Genomic DNA, 22,203 nt, shown 5'->3' with positions numbered 1-22,203 from the left:
GTTTTTAAATCAATTATCATGTAAGATATATTAATGAAGATTTGTGAAGGAGAATGTTTGAAAAGAAGAAATTTTAATTTGAACCAAAAAACAAAAAAGCTATATAGGGAAAAGATGTCCGATAATCTTTATTCCAAGAAATTGTGATGCCCAAATAAGTTTTTTTTTTTCCAAATTATTTTTAGATTGCACATATGATACGCTTAGAAATATTGGTGCACCCAAAATGGAAGTGTGTATCTAGACTTACAGGAGAGGAACAATAAGATTTCGAAAAGCAGGATTTTGTTCGAGGATTTAAATAAGAAAAAAAATCCTAAAAATAAAGTGTAGACCGCTGAATAATCTTGCTTCGTTTTGGTCTATAATACGTAAAATTAGGCTGGAATTCTTTGATCTGGAGGTACCTAAATCTTGTGACCCTTATATCCTATGAGGAAAAAAAGCTGTACAATCATTTAATAGTAATATTTGATGCTATTTAAATGAAGTACACATTCAGTAAAAGTATAAATAACACACTAACGTTGTGTCGTTGAGTCAAATCAATCATGATTCGAAGGATGTGTAACATGTGTACGAGCAGGGCTTATGGGCTCTTATCCTGTAGCCCCCCTTTGACTCTTGAAATATAAAGGTGACTAGTCCCGACATGACACTGATTTCAGGAAATTATAATATACGGGCCGTACTTATGGGACCTTAATTTTCAAAGGATTGTCTTCATAATTTGGCTCCATTGTCCACATGCTGGCACATATCATATCGTACTATGGGGCGAATTTGTGAGGATTTTTGAAAATTTCAATTTAAATAGATGCGTCGTAATTTCGGCCCGTTGCCATACAGGACCCGAGAGCACAAAAAGTGGAGTGGAACGTCACCCTTCACCCTTTCTTCTCTTCCCCCTTTCTATGATCATAGGCTGTATACGATGAGATTAAAAACAAAAAAAAAACATACGAGATAAGGACAAGTCATTCTTTGTTAAGCCTAAGCTATTGTTATGAAATATTTATGCAAAGGCTGATTGATAAAGCATTCAAAATGCACCAAAACCGTGGATTCTTATATAATAAGAATAATAATTTATTGTTACCCTCTGCATACAACACAAATGCACTAAAGAGGAGTATAAAAAAGAAAAAGAAAGAAAAGGCACAGAAAAAAAAGAAACGCAAAATTCTTGACAACTTCAGACACTTTAATACACTTTTTTATTAAAAATAAAAAGTTCTCCTTATGAGATTACGTAATTCTAATGAAGTGTTTTGGGAAGTGTGGGTACTTGAGCTGCCTGTCCCCAGCAGTTTAAGGCCTATAGGCTGGTCGGTACCAATACGGCTCTTCAAACTCACTCCCGCTCCCTTCTGCACATTACTTAAATATAACTGAATCAACCCTTTACCCATTGTCTTCTTCATGCTCTAGTATATGGATTAAACATCAAAAATTTTCACTGCTGGTGACGCTAGGCACTTGATAGAAGGCAAGTCAGTGGAAATTCGATAATTCTGTCGCAGCGGTCAGCAAATATGTTTGTAAATTAGCATATGCATTAGCATTTTATTTTTTGAGAGAAAATATCATTTTCTTGGCAATCTTAGCGATGTTGTGACTCATTTACTGAAAATAATTAACAAAGAAAAATTTACCTAGCGAACAATCCAGAAGTTTAGGCTATAAAAGTATCGTAAAAGTGTTTCCTGTATAAACTTACTCATGGATAAACAGCTAAAATTTTTGTGGAAAAATGTAGTCTTTTTAACAGTTTAATACCACCTAAGAAGTACGTTTACACATCTAGCATTGGAAAATGAATTATCTTCAAAACTGATTTTGTTAATGTGTGTATCCAGGCTACTATTTAAATATAGATAGGGACATGTTTAATGGACAGGGGACTGAAACCTCCTCCTCTTAGAGGTTTCGTGTTGAAAAAATGTACCCTATATGATACAGAAAGTTTTGGTATTTTTGTAAATTTACTTGTCTATATTGAATTTTTTTGGTTGAATAATGTTGAAAAAGTCTACCAATTTGCTGCTTTAAACTGTGTAATTGAGTGGGTACTACAACTTCAAAGACTTTCTTTCTCTATAGTTCCTTGTAACATCAGTAAGCCCCTCTAAAAAAATAGCAAAATTCTAGACTTAGTTTTTAAATTATCTGTGGTCCTAATAGTTTTGAATTAATTTTAAACAGTTTTGAGGGTCCCCATCCCTCCCAGAAAGCCGCTGGCCCTTCCTGTAGTAAAATGCTTTTGATTTTCCCATCGTGTAAAAAATAACTGAGTTTTCCACTTTCATAACTAATTGACTTTAAGCCACGTTTTTTTTTTCATCGAATAAATACATCTCTTGTTCCTCCCTGGTTTCAAGCCAATTATGTAGGGTTTTTTCTACTAACTATGAAAATCCAATAATTTAGACCAGTGCTTCAATGCGGATACTTCTTGATTCTAAAAAAACAAAACAAAAAAACATTTATTCGACCTTCTCTGATTCCCTCTCACACTAAATAAATATAGGGAAGACATTTTACGTCTAAAAAAAATAATTTTTTTTAGACGTAAAATGTAAAATATTGTCATAATAAGTTGTTTGCATTTTCTCTTCTTTTGTTTATGAGGTATCCTTCCCCCCACCCTCCTAAAAAATTGTTAGACACGGGTTTCATAAATTGTTGTGCTTATTAATTGAACGAAAATACTAGAATATACTAGACATACTAGAAAAGATACCCACCGTTGGTTGGTGTCAAACATAAGAGCCTTTGGTAATAAGCTGAAGCTTTGAATTCGACCAGTATACCTAGACAGCCACTAGGAAGTGATATTTGTTGAATGTAGGTTATTATAGACTTTTTGTTTGAGACAAATTGATCTATAAGCTGAATTAAATTGAAAATGTATTTTCAACTTAAAGAAAGGAGCCACATTAAATCTTTAATTGGACAAAAATTATTCCGTATGGAGGGTTCCCCCTCAATACCTTGCTCAGGTTGTTTGGGTGATGTATTTAGGTTTTCACCTGGATTTTAGCATGTCTTGGAAACGTCACAGCGATATTGTGGCATCAAAAGTTGGAAGAGGCCTTGGAATCTTACGTCGTCTGAAGCACTTCGTACCAGCTCGGGTGTTGTTACTTCTTTATCATGGGATTATTAGCCCCTATATATCTTACGGTTGTGTTTTATGTTTTATGTTCAGATTTTACAGAATAAGGCAGTCTGTTTGGTAGGTGGATACGTTAAAGAGAATATTAATACAGCAGCATGTCTTAGGAATTTAAGGGGGATAGATGTAGGCCAAGTTCGTGACTACTAGGCTGCGGTGTTTACTTACCAGTGTCTGCATGAAGTTTGTCCGCGTTTGTTTTTAGATTTGTAAAGACAGAATAATAATTTGGATGGTTATTATACGAGGAATGCTACTAATCTGATGACTGAGTATAGGAGTGGTAGATGTTTTTTAATGAAACATTTGGGCCAGTCGGTATGGAATTCACTCCCTGATAGTGTTAAGGCGGCTGAACACCAACAATTATTTAAACAATTTTTTTTTCATTTTTTTTTTATTTTTTATATTTTTTTTTTAGTAATATGTTTTTTTATAATATTAATTATAGTTGAAATGGACTTAAGTTCATGTTAAGCTAATTTATTGTTCAGTAATTTCTGTTTAATTGACTGCCATCACAAGTTCTCCAGAGCCTTCTTGCTGCTGGTTGCATTTTTGTTATTGAATATTTTTATAGTAATTAATTGAAATAAAAAAATTTAAATTCACACTAAAGTTTATCAGTACTTTTCAAAAAGCTTCTTATTCTAATTAAACGGCCCCTGTGTTTCAGGAGTCAAACTTTAGCGTTAAGAACGAGCTATTGCGAAGATGATCGCTTTCACCTTTTCTGGCCTCCCTCTTTGTCTCTCCGTTTATGCAGTTGTACTCCCTTGCTCTAATTTTAAATTTGATTGTTTTTTTTTTAATTTGATGGACGGTATTTGTATCTTTGCCCCCGGGGGCCTCATTAGTAGTGTTTTAGATGATATTAAGCATTTGGATATTAAGACGCAAAAGTAAAACTAATAGGAGGAAAAAACTAAAATTTTCATCTAGAAAATTCTTGATGTAATAATAGAAAAATTCAATTGAAATAGAAAACCTAGGTTAGAAAGAAGTAAAAAGTGATATAGCTCAAATTGAAGAAAAGCTAGCCTTTGTTAGAGAGGGAACCATCTCAACCTCAGTGTCGTACTTAGTGCAGATAAAATGTATTGACAATATTACATAGTCAATTTGCTAAGAAACAGAATCGGTATTACTCTGATTTTGACATTGTCCATTCATCAACAAAAATCTATTTGAGAGAGTAGAAAGAGAGATAGATAGGGAAAGAGAAAGAAAATAGAAAACTAGAATTTAAATTAGCTTTAGATCTATGATTGTTTTTGCTATGGAGCTACCATTTTCAACGATTGGCTGCCTCGCCTTAGAGAGTATTAAACCCCTAAGAGCAACTAAGATACAAATAATTTACATCCAGAGCATCAACCAGTGGGTGAGAGGTGACAATACAATAGCCTTAAAGCGAAGCGAACAGAAAAGACCTGGCAATCAATATCTTTTGGTCCTTCCAATTTTCTCCTATTTACTTTTTTTTGCAGGCGAAGGAAATTTTCAAGAATCTTAATATCAGTATGAATAACTTGTGCCAATTCCAATCCCAGGAAAAGGTACAGGACTTCGCAAAAATGTCTTCACAGCAATTACTGAAGAGCACCCAAATTTGCACCGGTTAGTTCCTCAGTTTTTTTTTAATCTTCCAATTTTATGTTGGCCAAAGGCCAACATTCATTGTTTACTCAGACTCCAGCTTTGACAGCCTGACTTTATTCTCTCTATTCTAAGCGCACATAAACATTTCTTTTTAATGATGTTTTTAGATTTCCCTAAGGATTTTTAATTTAATTTTAATTTTATTTCTGAAAGCTAAGGGGGCTCCTTATATATTCTAAAGTAGCAAGTAAAAATGGGTCATTGAAAGGTTTAAGCCAATAATGTACTTTAATGTGTTTTAACCATTTTTGTAACATAAATGACAACTTTTCTCAACACTATAATCGTGAGCTCCCTTGCAACAGGAACAGAAGGTTTGGCCTTTACACTCATTACGTTCATAACCGTATAGATTTTTATTATGATATTTCTTTATATACATGTAACCAATAACTTTTCTTCCTATAAAACTGCGAGTGCGTTTCTGCGTTTTTCTGCGAGCGTAAATTTTCTGATACTTAGGCCTAAGTTAATGACACAGTCCGTGAATTTTGCCTCTTGTCAAGACAGTGATAGTTCGTGTTGACTCAACTGTCAACATGTCGTCCCCTGGAAGTGGAATTGGCGTTTTAGGGACTTCTAAGCGAAATTGAGTTATCAATGCCATCTAGTGTGAAATTTGTTACTCTTTCTGAATTTAGACTTCGTTTTAGCGTATCGCACTCCCATCCAACGTTACGAGTCAAAACCCTTTTGACGTAATTCTCATTTGATTTCATTCTGCTGGAAGCGTAATTGACGTATCAGTCATGGACTTATAACAGAGGACTTTTTGACTTATCTGCGCATTCGCCTGTGTTTTTTAGAAGAAAACTTTTAGAAAAACGTAAACAAATAAAATGAGTAACAGAAGATTAAATAAAAAATTGTTTTGCTACTCCTGTGAAAATGGACAAACTTGTGGAAGATGCTGGAAGGCACTTATGATATTAGAAGTTTCAAGTTTGGGTTAAATAGTCTTTAGAACTCACAACTGAGTGCCCTCTCAGCTTAGCCTATATCCAGAGTAGGCGATTTTGAGGAAATCTTGTAAAGCGAATTCAGGCACGGAAACATAAATAGGCAGCACTTTTTGCGCAAGAATTGTTGATGCTGCACACTAAATAATTTAACCCTAAATTGCAATAATAAAGATAATGCTAAGGAAATACTTTTCTGGGTATTTGCCTAGAGAACTGGAGAGAAGGAAATATGATACGAGTACAATTCTTACTTAGAATCATAGTTAACACATCTCGCATACAGCCTCGCTACACTTTATCCCCCCTCCCAATGTGCAAATATATAGCCTAAATAATATATTTCCTTTCTAAAGATAACAATTAGTACTTCATAAAGTGCAGAATGATCATGGTTGACACATCTTGCATGCAGCCCGCTATTTTATACCCCCAACCCCTTCTGATGTGCAAATATATAGCCCATATTATATATTTCCCATCTATTCTCCCAATGCGTCTAAGTTGTTTCAACCCATGTACTTTTCAATGGAATAAACTGTGACAAAATAAAAACTGGAAAAATAAGTAACGAGTAGTAGAATGCATCGAAAATATATACTTTTCCGCTACCTTCTAGCACCTTATGGCATGTATTGGCGTTGTTTTGGGCGGTTTTCTTGTGTATTCTCAATCGACATTGTGTTTTTTGTTTGATATCTACAGACCAACTATTAGCACCAATGCCCTTTTTGTGCCTTCTAGCTATACCTCCCCATAATATTTCTTAATAATTCAATGTATAGGTTTCTTTTGGCTATTGCGATTTGTCTGTTTTGCTGGAAGCGATGAATATCCTGAAAGCTTTGCAAGCAAGACCGATGATAATCCTACCTCAACAGTTCTTGTTTATGCCACTCTTCAGCCAATGTTATTTGAAATGTTAGTCCAGCCTGACCATTCGTATGATGAAACTAATGAAACACCAGTATTTCCACTTTCTCACTTTTTAAATCCCTAATACAGAGCTGAAAAATCCCTAGAAATCCCCATCATCAGTTCCAAAATCTCTAAAAATCTCCCATTTTCTAATTACTCCCTGAACCGCTTCTCCCTATCTCATTTTACCCGTACCATTGAAAGGTAACATGTTTTGGCTTCTTAGATTGAAGCCTAGCTATCAATACCATAATATAATGTTTTGTCATGCCGTTTAAAGTGCTTTTTGATCATCAGCTAAATATAAATAGCTGCAAAAATACTTCAAATAATATTAAGCAAATAGAAAAGAAAATGTAGTACTGTAATGTAGATTACAGTACAAGATGTTTAATACTGTACAATCGTAACTTGTAAAACGTAATCAGACCTTATCTTCCCCTGATGTGTCTTCAACATTTTTTGTATGGTGGCTGAAGCTTTCACCGTTCTCATGTGGTGAAGTAACTAATCATCTTCACATTCCACAATTTCTTGAGCCCTTTTCATTCCATATTTTGTTTTTAGAATCCACTGCAAAGTTTATTTTTCAATTTATTCTGACGGTCAGTTTTTACTACTTTTACAGCACTGAAAAACCTCTCGACATTGACACTTGAAAATGGAACAGTGGAAATAAATAATACTGCCGGTTTCAGGTTAGGATACAAATTCTGTTCCGGCAGCATTTTTTTTTTTCACCAACACCAAACACCAGCAGGTCACGGCATCCATTGTTTTGACGTTTTCAATATCGATGAGGCTCTGCCTCCTCCACTCCTGCTCGGTTTTGGTTCGGTCCCATGGGATCTGTCCATACTTCCTAACAAAAGGTAGCAGAGAGGCAGGCTGAAGTGATTGGGCTGACACTGGGTCAACCATTTCAGTATATTTGTAAATGTCGTCTTCGAAATGAAACCTTTTCTGTATTTGGCCTACTGCTTTGATATGGAACTCTTATGCAGCTTTGAGAGCTACTTCGATTGTATCAGGGGGGACGGCGGTATCTGACCTTGACGTACAGAGGGAATCTTGTCCGTTCGGACCCAAGTAAACGCTTTCAAGGGGAAGTTAAAACTTCCGATTGTTCACATCGATTTCTAAAGCACTAGTTGATTACACATAGTCCTTCTGCAGGAAGTTCAATGCTAAGACCAATGTTTTAAGCTTTGTTTATACCCTAAAACTCGAAATATTTTGGTTTCAAGAGCTTAAATTGTGCTTAAATTTGAATTTGCGACAGAGGCGATTGTTATATTTGTAAAGAACATATAAAAAGACATCGAGTGGTATGTTCACTTTATTTGTAGGTCAAAAAAATGAACAACAAAAAATTTACCAATTATAGTATGAAGGTTCATGATTTTCTCCTGGGTACGTAGGCTTGCCAAAAACACACAATCCATTTATTCCTACATGTGCCATTGTTTTAAAAAAATGGCTGTCAGTTTGTTTGTCTGTTAAAAACTAGGGTAATGAAACGGTAAGAGAGGTGTTCGAATAGTTATGGCCTACCTCTATTATTCACGCCAGTACTTATAAAGCTGGCTACAAGTTCGAGTTCAAGTTTTTTTGATTTTACACAAAAATCGTAAACATCATACAAGTACTGTGGAGAAAAAGAATCGTGCATGCACTGCTTGTCAAAAAAATTTACTACAGTAAGAACAACTACGTACCCTATAAAACTATCAAAATATATTATAACTTTATTATCTGACCTGTAAAAAAATGACATGCTATCTACCAAATACTCTTATGAAAAAACAACCCAAAAATGACAAACCGTATGACTTCATTAATCGAGAACAGTCCAAGCTGAAATTATTGTTTGAAGCCCACATCAGCATGGGACTGTTTCAAACAGTTCTTCGTTGCTAGTTTGTTACTTAAGACTCCTGTACATCTCAAAATCTGTGTGGTGTTAAAATTTTATAAGCAACTGAAGAAGTTCTTCTATGTGATTCCAAGTTTAATTCGCAAGGAAACAGGTCCTAAATCGAATTTTCCTGCTTCTCTGATCAAGAAGATGATGATGATGAACAAATTAAAGGAAAACCCCAAAAAATTTCCCTAAAAGTCCATGGGAGAGGAAAAATCCCTAGAAAATCCCCAAATCCTTGAAAAAACTCGCCCCTAAAAGACAAAATCCCCATTTTAGGGGGGAAATCCCCATAGTGGAAACACTGTGAAACACTGCAGACATGTCCGTAGACAAAAGCAATTTCAGTTTGTCCAGCTCAGTATAATTGCCAGAGGGTGTGTCATATCACCCTACATCTCATAGATGACCCAGCAACTGTTGAGCAGCTTGTAGGGCCATTGTCGAACAGTCTGACTCTGCAGATGAAAAGGACCAGAAAACTAGTCAAGAGAGAAAGTGAATGGTTCAAGAGTAAAATAAAGCGGCAGTTAATGTTCGAACAGTTTACGTTGACCCTATTAAAAGTAAGAAGTAGGGAAAACAGCTTCAGATAAAAGCGAGAAAGTGTAGTTCAACATGCCCCTACTCCTTTCACACAATTAGCCAAGAAGAGCGACAAAAAATTTTGAAATGTTCTGGGCTTTGTCAAAAAAGATTAAAAAAAAGTGTTTTACCTTAAGAGTTCTAAATACCTGCCAAAGAAGAGAACAAAAAAAAAGAAAATAGGAGAAAAAACACCCTGTTTTATTATATGCCAGCCTAGGAAAAAACCCACCGTGTATGCAAAGACCTGTCAACATTGGACATTGGCCAGAAACGGACTTATTATGCACATAATACCAAGACTTCTGATGATGTACTTAGTCCCAAACAAACTCCACCACCTGCAAACAAAATAAGCTATGACGCCTAAAATTGCGTTCGCGAACATATTTTGTCTTTTCCAAAAGTTAAATCTCATTACCGTCGGTTCAAAATTTCTCGTGAATATCTTGACAGCAGTTTAAATTTGCGAAAAAATTTTGAACTTTATGAGGAAAAATGCCGCTTTTTTTGAAAAAACTGTGGGGGAGAGAGAGTATATCACAGAGTTTTTAATACAGAATTCAACTTGGCTTTTTATGTAGCCAAAAGTGATGGATGTGACATATGTGAAAAAGTAAAGGTTGCTTGTGGGAACGGCATTGATTTACCAGATTCAGTTCGGTTGACCTACGAGAGGCATGTGAAAGGAAAATCAGAGAGTAGAGAGGAGCCTGATAGGGACCGTTCTAATCATCCAATGGCGATTAACTGTTTTGATCTAGAAAATGTTTTTTTGCTACCCAAGGGCAATGTCTCTCCTTTCTTTTACAAGCGAAAGATTACAGTTTACAACCTCACAGCTAAACTAGACTTCACGAGAAACTCAGGGGAGTCTATCAGCAAAGTCTGCTGTGCCATTTCGTCCGAGATGCAAGGTGGTAGGGGTGGAAACGACATCCCAAGAGCTTTGGCAGCTATTCTCGATAAGTGTTTCAGACATTTGTTGATATTAGAAAGTTAATATCAAGGTCAGATTCATGCGTTCCACAAAATAGAAATTCCATCATGATCTACAATATGCAGAACATCCTGGTCAAAAATCCTCAGGTTGACATAATTATTATGAAATATTATGAACCAGGATACTCTTTTATCAAACAGTTCGTGGTAACGAACTGTAGTAAGGAGCGATCCGGCTCAATAGTAAGCGAAACTTTAAAAAATGGGATTTTGATACTAAATGATATGTCAAAAGAATCGAATTTTTATGCTGATTTAAATGTATAAGTTTCATCAAATTTAGTCTTACTTATAAAAAGTTACGAGCCTGAGAAAATTTGCCTTATTTTGGAAAATAGGGGGAAACACTCCCTGAAAGTCATAGAATCTTAAAGAAAATCACACCATCACATTCAACGTATCAGAGAACCCTACTGTAGAATTTCCAAGCTCCTATCTACAAAAATGTTGAATTTCGTAATTTTTGCCAGAAGACCGATCACGGGTGCGTGTTTATTTGTTTTTTTTTCTTTTCCCCAGGGGTGATCGTATCGACCCAGTAGTCCTAGAATATTCCGAGAGGGCTCATTCTAACGGAAATTAAAAGTTCTAGTGCCCTTTTTAAGTGACCAAAAAATTGGAGGGCACCTAGACCCCCTCCCACGCTCATTTTTTCCCAAAGTCAACTGGTCAAAATTCTGAGATAGCCATTTTGTTCAGCATAGTCAAAAAACCTAATAGCTATGTTTTTGGTGACGACTTACTCCATCACAGTCCCCGGGGGAGGGGCTACAAGTTACAAACTTTGACCAGTGTTTACACATAGTAATGGTTATTGGGAAGTGTACAGACGTTTTCAGGGGAATTTTTTTTCTTGGATAGGGAGGGGTTTATGCGGAGGGGGTTATTTGGGAGGATCTTTCCGTGGAGGAATTCGTCATGGCAGAAGAGAATTTCCATGAAGGGGGCGCAGGATTTTCTTATATTATTTAAGACAAAAAACAATGAAAAGATAAATATAAAAAGTTTTTTTAACTGAAAGTAAGGAGCAGCATTAAAACAAAACAAACGAAAATTATTATGCATATGAGGGGTTCATCTCCTCCTAAATACCTGCTCTTTACGCTAAAGTATTTTTAGGAATTTCAACTATTTCTTCTACGGCCTTTGTGATTCAGGGGTCATTCTTAGAGAATAGGGACACAATTTAAGTTTTAGTGTAAAAAGCAAGGTATTAAAGAGGGGGCAAACCTGCTCATATACGTAATCAAAATATACGAATATAGAAGTTCTTTACGAAAGTTAATTCGGAGGTTACGTATATTTTTTATTAATAAAAACGTTCGTAAAAAATTTAAAGTTCTAGTTGCCTTTTTAAGTAACCAAAAGATTCAAGGTCATTTAGGCCCCGTCCTCCATTCCTTTTTTCTCAAAATCGTCTGATCAAAACTAAGAAAAAGCCATTTAGCTGAAAAAAAAAATAAAAAAATGCAAATTTCGTATTACACAATACGTACAAAAAAAGTATTCATGTGTGGAGAGCCAAAATCAAAACATGTATTAATTCAAAAACGTTCAGAAATTAAGTAAAAAAACAAGTTTTTTTAATTGAAAATAAGGAGCGACATTAAAACTTAAAACGAACAGAAATTACTCCGTGCATGAAAGGGGCTGTTCCCTCCTCAACGCCCCGCTCTTTACGCTAAAGTTTTTCACTGTTTTAAAAGTAGATTTGAGAGAAAGAGTCAAACTTTAGCGTAAAGAGCGGGGCGTTGAGGAGGGAACAGCCCCTTTCATATACGGAGTAATTTCTGTTTAAAGTTGTCCAAATTACCCCAGAGATAACATTTCAGGGACTGAAGGGGAAAAGCATGTCAGAGATAAGGATAGTTGAGAATTTCGAGTTTCCAATGTCTTATCATTTGGGTATTGGACTTGCCAGACGACAAAATAAAAGATGTAGAGTCTCTCATGCGATTCATGCCGGTTGTCCATGCAAATTACTACCTAGTCGTGAAACTGCCAAATATGTTTCAAGTAAACTACTCAGTTCCATGAAAGCTAGAGTGGGGTTCTGTTCCTAAGAGAAAGCTGTCACAAATCAAGGCATGGGGAAAAGGTGAAAGGCATAGTTGTGACACTTAAGTATACCCGTTTCTTGACGTTCTTTTGCATCCATTTGTTAATATGTCATATGTGAATTTCTTTAAAAGTTTTACTCAGTTTTTACTCCCACCTTACTGGTCAGTTTTACCGTAAGTCCTATGTCTGGTGTTTAACACGCTTGAACCGGTTTTGACGTATTTGATAAGTTGACCAACTGTTAAAACCCAATTGACGTAACAGTATTTTGGAAATTTATTGCGCCGAAAGTATTTGATGTTTTGCTTGGAAATCCTAACCGTCCCTTTATAATGATATGCTTTTCAGCATGTAATATTTTCGTGTTTTTCTACTCCAACTGTTCGGCAAGGTTGCAAACATTCAAACGCGTGTTTTGGAAATTTTGTGTTCTTCATTTACGCCAATTTCGCTCCCAGGTGACGATTTTGTCATTAAGGTAGGTTTATAAGATAAGTATACCTCGACGACGCAATTTGGGGTTTTACAACGATCCTTGTCTCCTAGAAATGCAATCAAATTGCTGTGCGTCGTGTGATTTAAGCTCCCTTTCGTTGCTCTCAATATCCATAACTGATACAAGAAATTTGTTCACCGATAAACCGTTGAAATTTCGCCTTTCAAAGGTTGGAACATAAAAGTGTGATTTTATAGAACGTATATTATCCTGTCGGCCGTCGTCTGAGAATAGTCGTGCAAGTGCCATTTGACACTTTGTTAGAAGTTTAGAAATTAAGATATTATCTCTAAGCGTGAAAACGGCAAAATTACGTCAAATTGTATATTGAAATAGTTTAGAGGCTTTCATTCGCCTGATTTACTGTGGGATTAAACTACATTTATTTATAGGCGATTTTTCCCTTGAAGCTGATTTAACCTATCTAATTAGCAGCCAAACAGAGTTGAGGACATTTGATACCAGCCTCAAAAATGGTAATGCTACTCTGCAAAGTCTGAAAGCGGATATAGAAAGGTTAGTATGATCCTTTCAACGAAATATACTGTAATCTTAAAAAAATCCACTGAAAGAAAAAAAATGTATTTTTAATAAAATAGGAACTGAAACATGGTGGAAAGAGGGTAAGGATGCTAATCATTTTTGATTGAAAAAAAAAGTTTTTTTTCAAAACTGCTAACTTGGTAATTTGTTCTTTCAAACTATTAAATGAAAAAAAAACAAGTAAGGAATAATATTAAAACTTAAAACGAACAGAAATTATTACGTATAGGAGGGGGATTGTCCCCTCTTCAACACCTCGCTCTTCACGCTAAAGTTTTTCGGCACTTGTAAAAAAGTTACTTATTGTTCTAATCAAACGACCCTTGTGTTTCAGGATTCGTTTTTAAAGGATTGGGACAAAATTAAACTTAAGTGTAAAGAGTTTTAATTTTTCTCCTTACTTTCAGTTGAAAAAATTAGTTTTTTTATTTGATTTGTGATCGTTTTTTAAATTACGCCATGAAACCTGGCTCGACCTTCACGGAAAAATCCCCCTCCCCGTGAAAATATCCTCTCAAAAAATTCAATCCTGGTGAAAATTTACCCCGGACAATTACTCTTTAACACCCCCACGGGTAAAATTGAGCCAGAAAAGAGAAAGCAAGACTTAAAAAGAAATTTCGCCAAGGAATTTTAGTTGATTCCCCCAGTATTCATTTTCCCCTGAAAAGCTCCACCCCTAAAAAATTCCCTCTCCACGGAAAATTCCCCCCGTGCGAAGCCCCCAGCAAAAAGTTCGTTCTCCTCTCCCCACCCGAAAAATGTATGCATACTTCCCAATAATAAATACTGTACGTAAAGAAGAGGCAAATTTTATAACTTAAAGACCTTTCCCAGAGGTTCTGGGGAGGGGTCATATCATCGCCAAAAATTTAGTTATTGGGTCTTTCAACTATGCTATCTCAAAATTTTGATCGGATGATTTTGGGAAAAAAGTGGCGTGAGGGGGCCTAGTTGCCCTACAATTTTTTCGATAACTTAAAAAGGTTACTAGAACTTTTAATTTCCGTTATGAAGATCTTTTTTCCGATGTTCTAGACCCACTGGGTCGATACAATCGCTCCTGGGGGAAAAAAAAAATAACACGCCTAAGTGATCTTTCGCCTGGCAAAACGTTCAGAACTCCATGTTTTTGCAGATATGAGCTTGAAACTTCTACAGCAGGATTCTCTGACACGCTGAATCATCTGTTGTGATTTTCATTAAGATTCTACGAATTTTAGAGGGTGTACCCAATTTTTTTCGAAAATCAGGAAAATATCCTCAGGCTTGTAACCTTTGATGGGTAAGACTAAACTTAATAAAACTTATATATTTCAAATCAGCATAAAAATCCAATTCTTTAGATATTTATTATTGGTATCAAAATTCTGTTTTTTAGAGTTTTGGTTATTATTGGGCTGGGTTGCTCCTTACTCTTACGAACTATTTGATTGGGAAATTGAGGATCTTGTTTAGAAGTTGATATATAAACGTGGAAGAAGGACATCTTCTTTCCAATTCGCCTAATTGAAGCACTCTCTTTGGCAGACAGCAAAACTGCATTATGTAAACATCTAATTCCAGAAATATAAAAGAAATAAATTCTGACCGCTGGTGAAACTGAGAATAAGAAAGAAAAACTATTTCTATCTTTGAAAATTCTACTTCGGTTTATAATTTAAAATAAAATCAACTTGAACTGACCATAAAACGAATTTGGTATGAACGTCTGACTTGTTTTTGCTCTAAAATAACATTTTCATAAAATAGCTGTTTTGTAACTATCCATAAATGAATTCAGTAGAAACATCTGGCTTCTGAATTATTTCTGCTATCTTTTGTACAATGAAACTTTTCATGAAATAGCTATTTCATAAAATGGCACCTGTTATTTTCATGAGATAGGTCAAGGTCAAATTATAGGAGCGTTCTTAATTTTTGATTAAATAAAAAAAAACAAGTTTTTTAAAATGAAAGTAAGGAGGAACATTAAAACTTAAAACGAGCAGAAATTACTCCGTATATGAAATGGGCTTTTCCTCCTCAACGCCCCCCTCTTTACGCTAAATTTTTTATTTTTTTAAAAGCAGAGTCGTGAGAAAGAGAAAGTTTGACTCTTTCTCTTATTTTTAAAACAGAAAGAAACTTAGGCGTAAAGAGCGGGGTGTTGAAAAGGAAAAGCCCCTTTCATATAGGCTACGGAGTAATTTCATAATACGGAGTAATTTCCGTACCATAATTACGGAGTAATAATAAATAAATAAGTTATTCAACAACCTTCCAAAATCATCTGAAATCTTTCTGAAATTTGTGAAAATCTGAACATAATAGGGAACTGGCGCAATAGCCAGAAGGTCCCATAGCAACAAAGTAGCCTACGGAACCTACCTCAGGTTGGTCGTATATAGCCCTAGGCAATGCTTTGACAGAAGGAAATTAGAAAAAGGCGCAAATTAAGGAGCAAATCGATTAAATTTTGGTATAACAGAGAATCGTGCAATAGCTGGAAGGCCCCATAGAAACAAAGTGGAAAAGTTGATAGATGGAAATCAAAACAAGGTGCGTCAAATTGTTGTATTTTTTTTTCTCTGGAAGTTGAAAGTAAGTGTCCTCTTATTTAACAGTATCCTAACTTCGGGAAGAATTTAATCTTTCAGTCATAATATCTGATGTTACGTATTTGACGAAATGTTTTTGGTGTTTCTCTTGAAGAATGTAGCAACAACACCTTGAATCGTAAATAAATATGATGCCTAGTCTAACTACCACAGAGAGTAAGTTACCTCTAGTTGGAATTTGATGCCCTTTTATTATTTTTCACGTTTTATGTCCTGGTAAAGTTAATCTAAGATTGTTTTTGGAGTCAAGCAAACGACAGGGAGTTTTCTTACAGTAAGGCGGGGTCCAATATGCCGAAAGCTATCGTCGTAAAAGTTCCATTTTTCGTCTGTTAAAATTCTTGTCGAAAGGGGTATATCATTATTATTATTTATTGTCATACAAAGAAAGGAATAGACGGAACAAAAAACTAAATGAAACAATAAAAAAAGAAGAAATGCACACCAAGCGCGAAAAGAAACATTTAAAAAACGAAAACAACGCAACAAATACATCTTAACTGCTGGGCCAGCACCGACGACCAAGGATGGCTTAACTTCGTTAAACGGGAATTATAAGCACGAATTGGCTTTTCCACAGCTATAGTGGGGTCAGCAAGGCTGAATTTTCTAACTAGATAAGAGTTGTGGGTCCAAGGGGGAAAACATAAAAGATGCAAACCAGAAGAAAACTGAATGATTTTTTGACTTGTCAGATTTTTTGACCATTTTCCAAAACGGTGAACAGATAATGTGGTAGAGCGACAGAGCTAAAAAGTTTCGAAAGAAGACGGGAACTTTCGTTTCATTTCGTTGAAGTTTCGTTGAAACGTTCTTTTTTTTTCTCAAGTCATACTGGAAGTCATGAGCCCCTCTGAAAAAATTTAGGCTATTTGGATGTCCTCCTTCCCCTCTCAAGGAATTTTTTTTTCCCACAGAAAGTTCCAATATGGAGAATGTTTCCTGTGAAAAATTCCCAAAACTTATTCGTTACGAAAGAAGCATATGATAACCCAACTCTACGTTCAGTGTGAGCAATTGATAGTTGTTGCGTGTGCATTCGTGGAGTTTGGTGAATACTAATGAAATAAAACAAAATGTGATGAAAATATAATACTTTGGTACCAAAATTATGAAACTACCACAAAGAATTATGGCAGGGAGCCGCCCAGAGCGTTTAATATAAAATAGCATAACCTTACCACAATACCAACTAAATATTCAACCACAACGAATCATGGCAGGGGGGAGGGCGCCCAGAGCGCGTAACCTAAAATAGCCTAAACTAACCTAACCTCGCCAAAATACCGATTAAATATTTAACTTAAAGAAGCTGTAATATGGTTTCTCAACGAGCCAAATTATATTTTAGACAAGTACCAAAAGTATAAGAAGAAATATGAAAATGCAGTCAGCACATATATGCCAAACAGAAATTAAAATTTTCTTCTACTACCATCTGATATCTCGACGAAAATCTACTGATCAAACAGTTCGTGGTAACGAACTGTAGTAAGGAGCGACCCGGCTCAATAGTAACTGAAACTCTAAAAAATGGAATTTTGATACCAATACTTACATCAAAAGAATCGCATTTTAATGCTGATTTTAAATACATAAGTTTCATCAAGATTAGTTTTACCCATCAAAAGTTACGAGCCTTAGAAAATTTGCCTCATTTTGAAAATAGGGGGAAACACCCCCTAAAGGTCATACAATCTAAACGAAAATGACACCATCAGATTCAGCGTATCAGAGAACCATATTGTAGAAGTTTCAAGCTCCTATCTACAAAAATGTGGAACTTCGTATTTTTTGCCAGAAGACAAATTACGGATGCGTGTTTTTTTTTTTCAGGGTAATCGTATCGACTCAGTGGTCCTAGAACGTCGCGAGAGGGTTCATTTTAACGGAAATTAGAAGTTATAGTGCCCTTTCTAAGTGACCAAAAAATTGGAGGGCCCTTAGGCCCCCTCCCACGCTCATTTTTTCCCGAAAGTCACCGGATCAAAATTCTGAGATTGCCATTTTATTCACCATAGTCGAAAAACCTAATAACTATGTCTATGGGGACGACTTACTTCCCCGCAGTCCCCGTGGGAAGGGCTGCAAGTTACAAACTTTGACCTGTGTTTATATATTGTAATGGTTCCTTGGAAGTGTACAGACGTTTTCAGGGAGATTTTTTGGGTTTAGGGGAGAGAGTTGGGGGGGGGGGGTTATATGGTAGGATATTTCCATGGGGGAACAGAATGTCAATGAAGGAGGTGCAGGATTTTCGAGCATTATTTGAAAAAAAACGATGAAAAAATAAATGTGAAAAGTTCTTTCTACTGAAAGTAAGGAGCAGCATCAAAACTTGAAACAAACAGAAATTATTACGCATATGAGGGGTTTACCTCCTCGTAATACCTCACTCTTTATGCCAAAGTATTTTTAGTAATTTCAACTATTTATTCTACGGCCTTTGTGATTCAGAGGTCATTCTTAAGGAATTGGGACAAAATTTAAGCTTTAGTGTAAAGAGCGAGGTATCGACGAGGGGTGAACCCCCTCACTTACGCAAGAAAAACATACGAATATAGAAGTTCGTTACGTAAGTTAATTCGTAAGTTACGTATATTTTTTACTAATGAAAACGTTCGTAAAAAATTAAAAGTTCTAGTTGCCTTTTTAAGTAATCGAAAAATTTGAGGGCAACTAGGCCTCCTCCCTCTCTCCTTTTTTCTCAAAATCTTCCAATTAAGACTATGAGAAAGCCTTAGCCAAAAAAAATGAATATGCAAATTTCGTATCAATGTCTAACTATATCTATGTCTATGTCCTATGTCTAGGTTCTATGTCTTTTGTCAGAAGGCAGATCACGGGTGCGTGTTTATTTGTTTGTTTGTTTTTTCCCCAGGGGTGATCGTATCGACCCAGTGTCCTAGAATCTTGCGAGAGGGCTCATTCTAACGGAAATAAAAAGTTCTAGTGCCCTTTTTAAGTGACCAAAAAATTGGAGGGAACCTAGGCCCCCTCCCACGCTAATTATTTTCCCAAAGTCACCGGATCAAAATTCTGAGATAACCATTTTATTCAACGTAGTCACAAAAACTTATAACTATGTCTTTGGGGACGACTTACTCCTCCACAATCCCCGTGGGAGGGGCCACAAGTTACAAACTTTGACCAGTGCTTACTTATAGTAATGGATATTTGAAAGTGTACAGACATTCTCAGGGGGATTTTTAGGTTGAGGGGGGGGAGTTGAGAAGAGGTGGATATGTTGGGGGAACTTACCTTGGAGGAATTTGTGAAGGGAACAAGGATCTTCTAGTATTATAAAAAAAAATGAAAAAATAAATATGAAAAAGTTTTTTCAACTGAAAAGTAAGGAGAAGCTTTAAAGCTTAAAACGAACAGAAATTATTATGCATATGATGGGTTCACCCCTCCTAATACCTCGCTCTTTACGCTAAAGTATTTTTAGTAATTCAACTATTTATTCTACGGCTTTTGTGATTCATGGGTCATTCTTAAGAAATTGGGACAAAATTTAAGCTTTAGTGTAAAGAGCGAGGTACTGACGAGGGGGTGAATCCCCTCATATACATAATAAAAACATGAGAATACAGAAGTTCGTTACGTAAGCTATTTTGTAAGTTATGTATATCTTTTACTAATAAAAACATTCGTAAAAAATTTAAAGTTTTAGTTGCCTTTTTAAGTAACCAAAAAAAACGGAGGGCAACTAGGCCTCCTCCCCCGCTCCTTTTTTCTCAAAATTATTCGATCAAAATTAGAGAAAGCCATTTAGCCAAAAAAAAAAAAAAAAAAAAAAAAAAAAATGCAAATTTCGTTTTAATTATTCATCTGCGGAGAGCCAAAATCAAAACGTGCATTGATTCAAAAACGTTCAGAAATTAAATAAAGAAAACAAGTTTTTTTTAACGGAAAGTAAGGAGCGACATTAAAACCTAAAACGAACAGAAATTACTTCGTGTATGAAAGGGACTGCTCCTCATCAAAGCCCCGCTGTTTACGCTAAAGTTTTTAGCTGTTTTAAAAAATAGAGTTAAGAGAAAGAGTCAAACTTTAGCGTAAAGAGTGGGGCGTTGATGAGGAAGCAGCCCCTCTCATATACGAAGTAATTTCTGTTGGTTTTGGGTTTCAATGTCGCTCCTTACTTTCCGTTAAAAAAACTTGTTTTTTAAAATTTAATATCATAAAGGACTGATAAATTGAGGCCTAAACATTTGCTGTATTATTGTGTCAAATTGAATTCAAACTTATCACTACATATACTTTGTTAGGAAGTAGCTATATGACAAATATCTTTAGTTTGGTATTCCAACTATTACTCCTTTTGAAATCTTTTCCTTCATCGGTCCTGTTTCGGGTCCTAGTTTAAAACTCACGTTTATTATAAGCATGGGCTTATGAATATAGTCTATAATTTTTCAAATGACTTAGATATACCCAAGCTTCTTTTTGGCCAGACATGTACATAAGAATTTGTTCTTGAGGAAATCTCCCCTTAGGTCTGTCGGACGACTTTCTCGTAAATGGACTGGTCATTTTCGACACAAAATATCGAGTTCCTCGCAGGAACTCGAAAAATATCGAGTTCACACGGTGCGAGTTCCTCGCAGACTTTGTTTTATCAAACAGTTCGTGGTAACGAACTGTAGTAAGGAGCGACCCGGCTCAATAGTAACCAAAACTCTAAAAAATGGAATTTTGATACCAATACCTACATCAAAAGAATCGCATTTTAATGCTGATTTTAAATATATAAGTTTCATCAAGTTTAGTCTTACCCATCAAAAGTTACGAGCCTGAGAAAATTTGCGTTATTTTAGAAAATAGGGGGAAACGCCCCCTAGAAGTCATAGAATCTTAACGAAAATCACACCATCAGATTCAGCGTATCAGAGAACCCTACTGTAGAAGTTTCAAGCTCTTATCTACAAAAATGTGGAATTTTGTATTTTTTGCCAGAAGGCAGATCACTGATGCGTGTTTATTTGTTTTTTTGTTTTTTTGTTTTTTTTTCTTTTTCCCAGGGGTGATCGTATCGACCCAGTTGTCCTAGAATGTTGCAAGAGGGCTCATTCTAACGGAAATGAAAAGTTCTAGTGCCCTTTTTAAGTGACTAAAAAAATTGGAGGGCACCTAGGCCCCCTCCCACGCTAATTATTTTACCAAAGTCAACGGATCAAAATTCTGAGATAGCCATTTTATTCAGCGTAGTCGAAAAACCTTATAACTATGTCTTTAAGGACGACTTACTCCCCCACAGTCCCCATGGGAGGGGCAACAAGTTACAAACTTTGACCAATGCTTACATATAGTAATGGTTATTGGGAAGTGTACAGGCGTTTTCAGGAGGATTTTTTTGGTTGGGGGAGGGGTTTAGAAGAGGGGGATATGCTGGGGGAACTTTCCATCGATAATTCTTCATGGGGGATGAAAATCTCCATGAAGGGAGCGCAGGATTTACTAGCATTATTTAAAAACACAATGAAAAAATAAATATGAAAAAGTACTTTCAGCTGGAAGTAAGGAACAGCATTAAAACTTAAAACAAACAGAAATTATTACCCATTTGAGGGGCTCACCTCCTCCTAATACCTCGCTCTTTACGTTAAAGTATTTTTAGTAATTTCAACTATTTATTCTACGGCTTTTTTGATTCTGGGGTCATTCTTAATGAATTGGGACAAAATTTAAGCTTTAGTGTAAAGAGCGAGGATCTGACAAGGGGGCGAACCCCCTCATATATGTAATAAAAATATGAGAATACAAAAGTTCTTTACGTAAGCTAATTTATAAGTTACGTAAATCTTTTACTAATAAAAATATTCGTAAAAAATTAAAAGTTCTAGTTGCCTTTTTAATTAACCAAAAAATCGGAGGGCAACTAGGCTTCCTCCCCCGCTCTTTTTTTCTCAAAATCATTCGATCAAAATTATGAGAAAGCCATTTAGCCAAAAAAAAAAAAATGCAAATTTCGTTTTAATTATTCCTCTGCGGAGAGCCAAAATCAAAACATGAATTGATTCAAAAACGTTCAGAAATTAAATAAAAAAAAAAACAAGTTTTTTTAACTGAAAGTAAGGAGCGACATTAAAACTTAAAACGAACAGAAATTACTTCGTATATGAAAGAGGCTGCTTCCTCATCAACGCCCCGCTCTTTACGCTAAAGTTTTTTACTGTTTTGAAAAGAAGAATTGATAGACAGAGTCAAACTTTAGCGTAAAGAGCGGGGCGTTGATGAGGAAGCAGCCTCTTTCATATACGAAGTAATTTCTG

At 35.6% G+C, this 22,203-nt stretch overlaps 1 protein-coding gene across 1 annotated transcript in view; it reads left to right on the top strand.

The window, feature by feature from the left end:
• LOC136027001 (structural maintenance of chromosomes protein 5-like) overlaps positions 1 to 22,203 on the top strand; it is a 116,528-nt gene that overhangs the window by 24,066 nt on the left and 70,259 nt on the right. Inside the window, exons 4-5 of the mRNA XM_065703883.1 lie at positions 4,669 to 4,798; positions 13,175 to 13,298. Coding sequence (XP_065559955.1) covers positions 4,669 to 4,798; positions 13,175 to 13,298 — 254 coding nt within the window. The remainder of the gene's footprint in view (positions 1 to 4,668; positions 4,799 to 13,174; positions 13,299 to 22,203) is intronic.

Source organism: Artemia franciscana, chromosome 5, assembly GCF_032884065.1.
Source record: "Artemia franciscana chromosome 5, ASM3288406v1, whole genome shotgun sequence".
Lineage (NCBI taxonomy): Eukaryota > Metazoa > Arthropoda > Branchiopoda > Anostraca > Artemiidae > Artemia > Artemia franciscana.
Note: the sequence above shows the minus strand (reverse complement) of the source record. Positions and strands in the feature narration are given on the sequence as shown.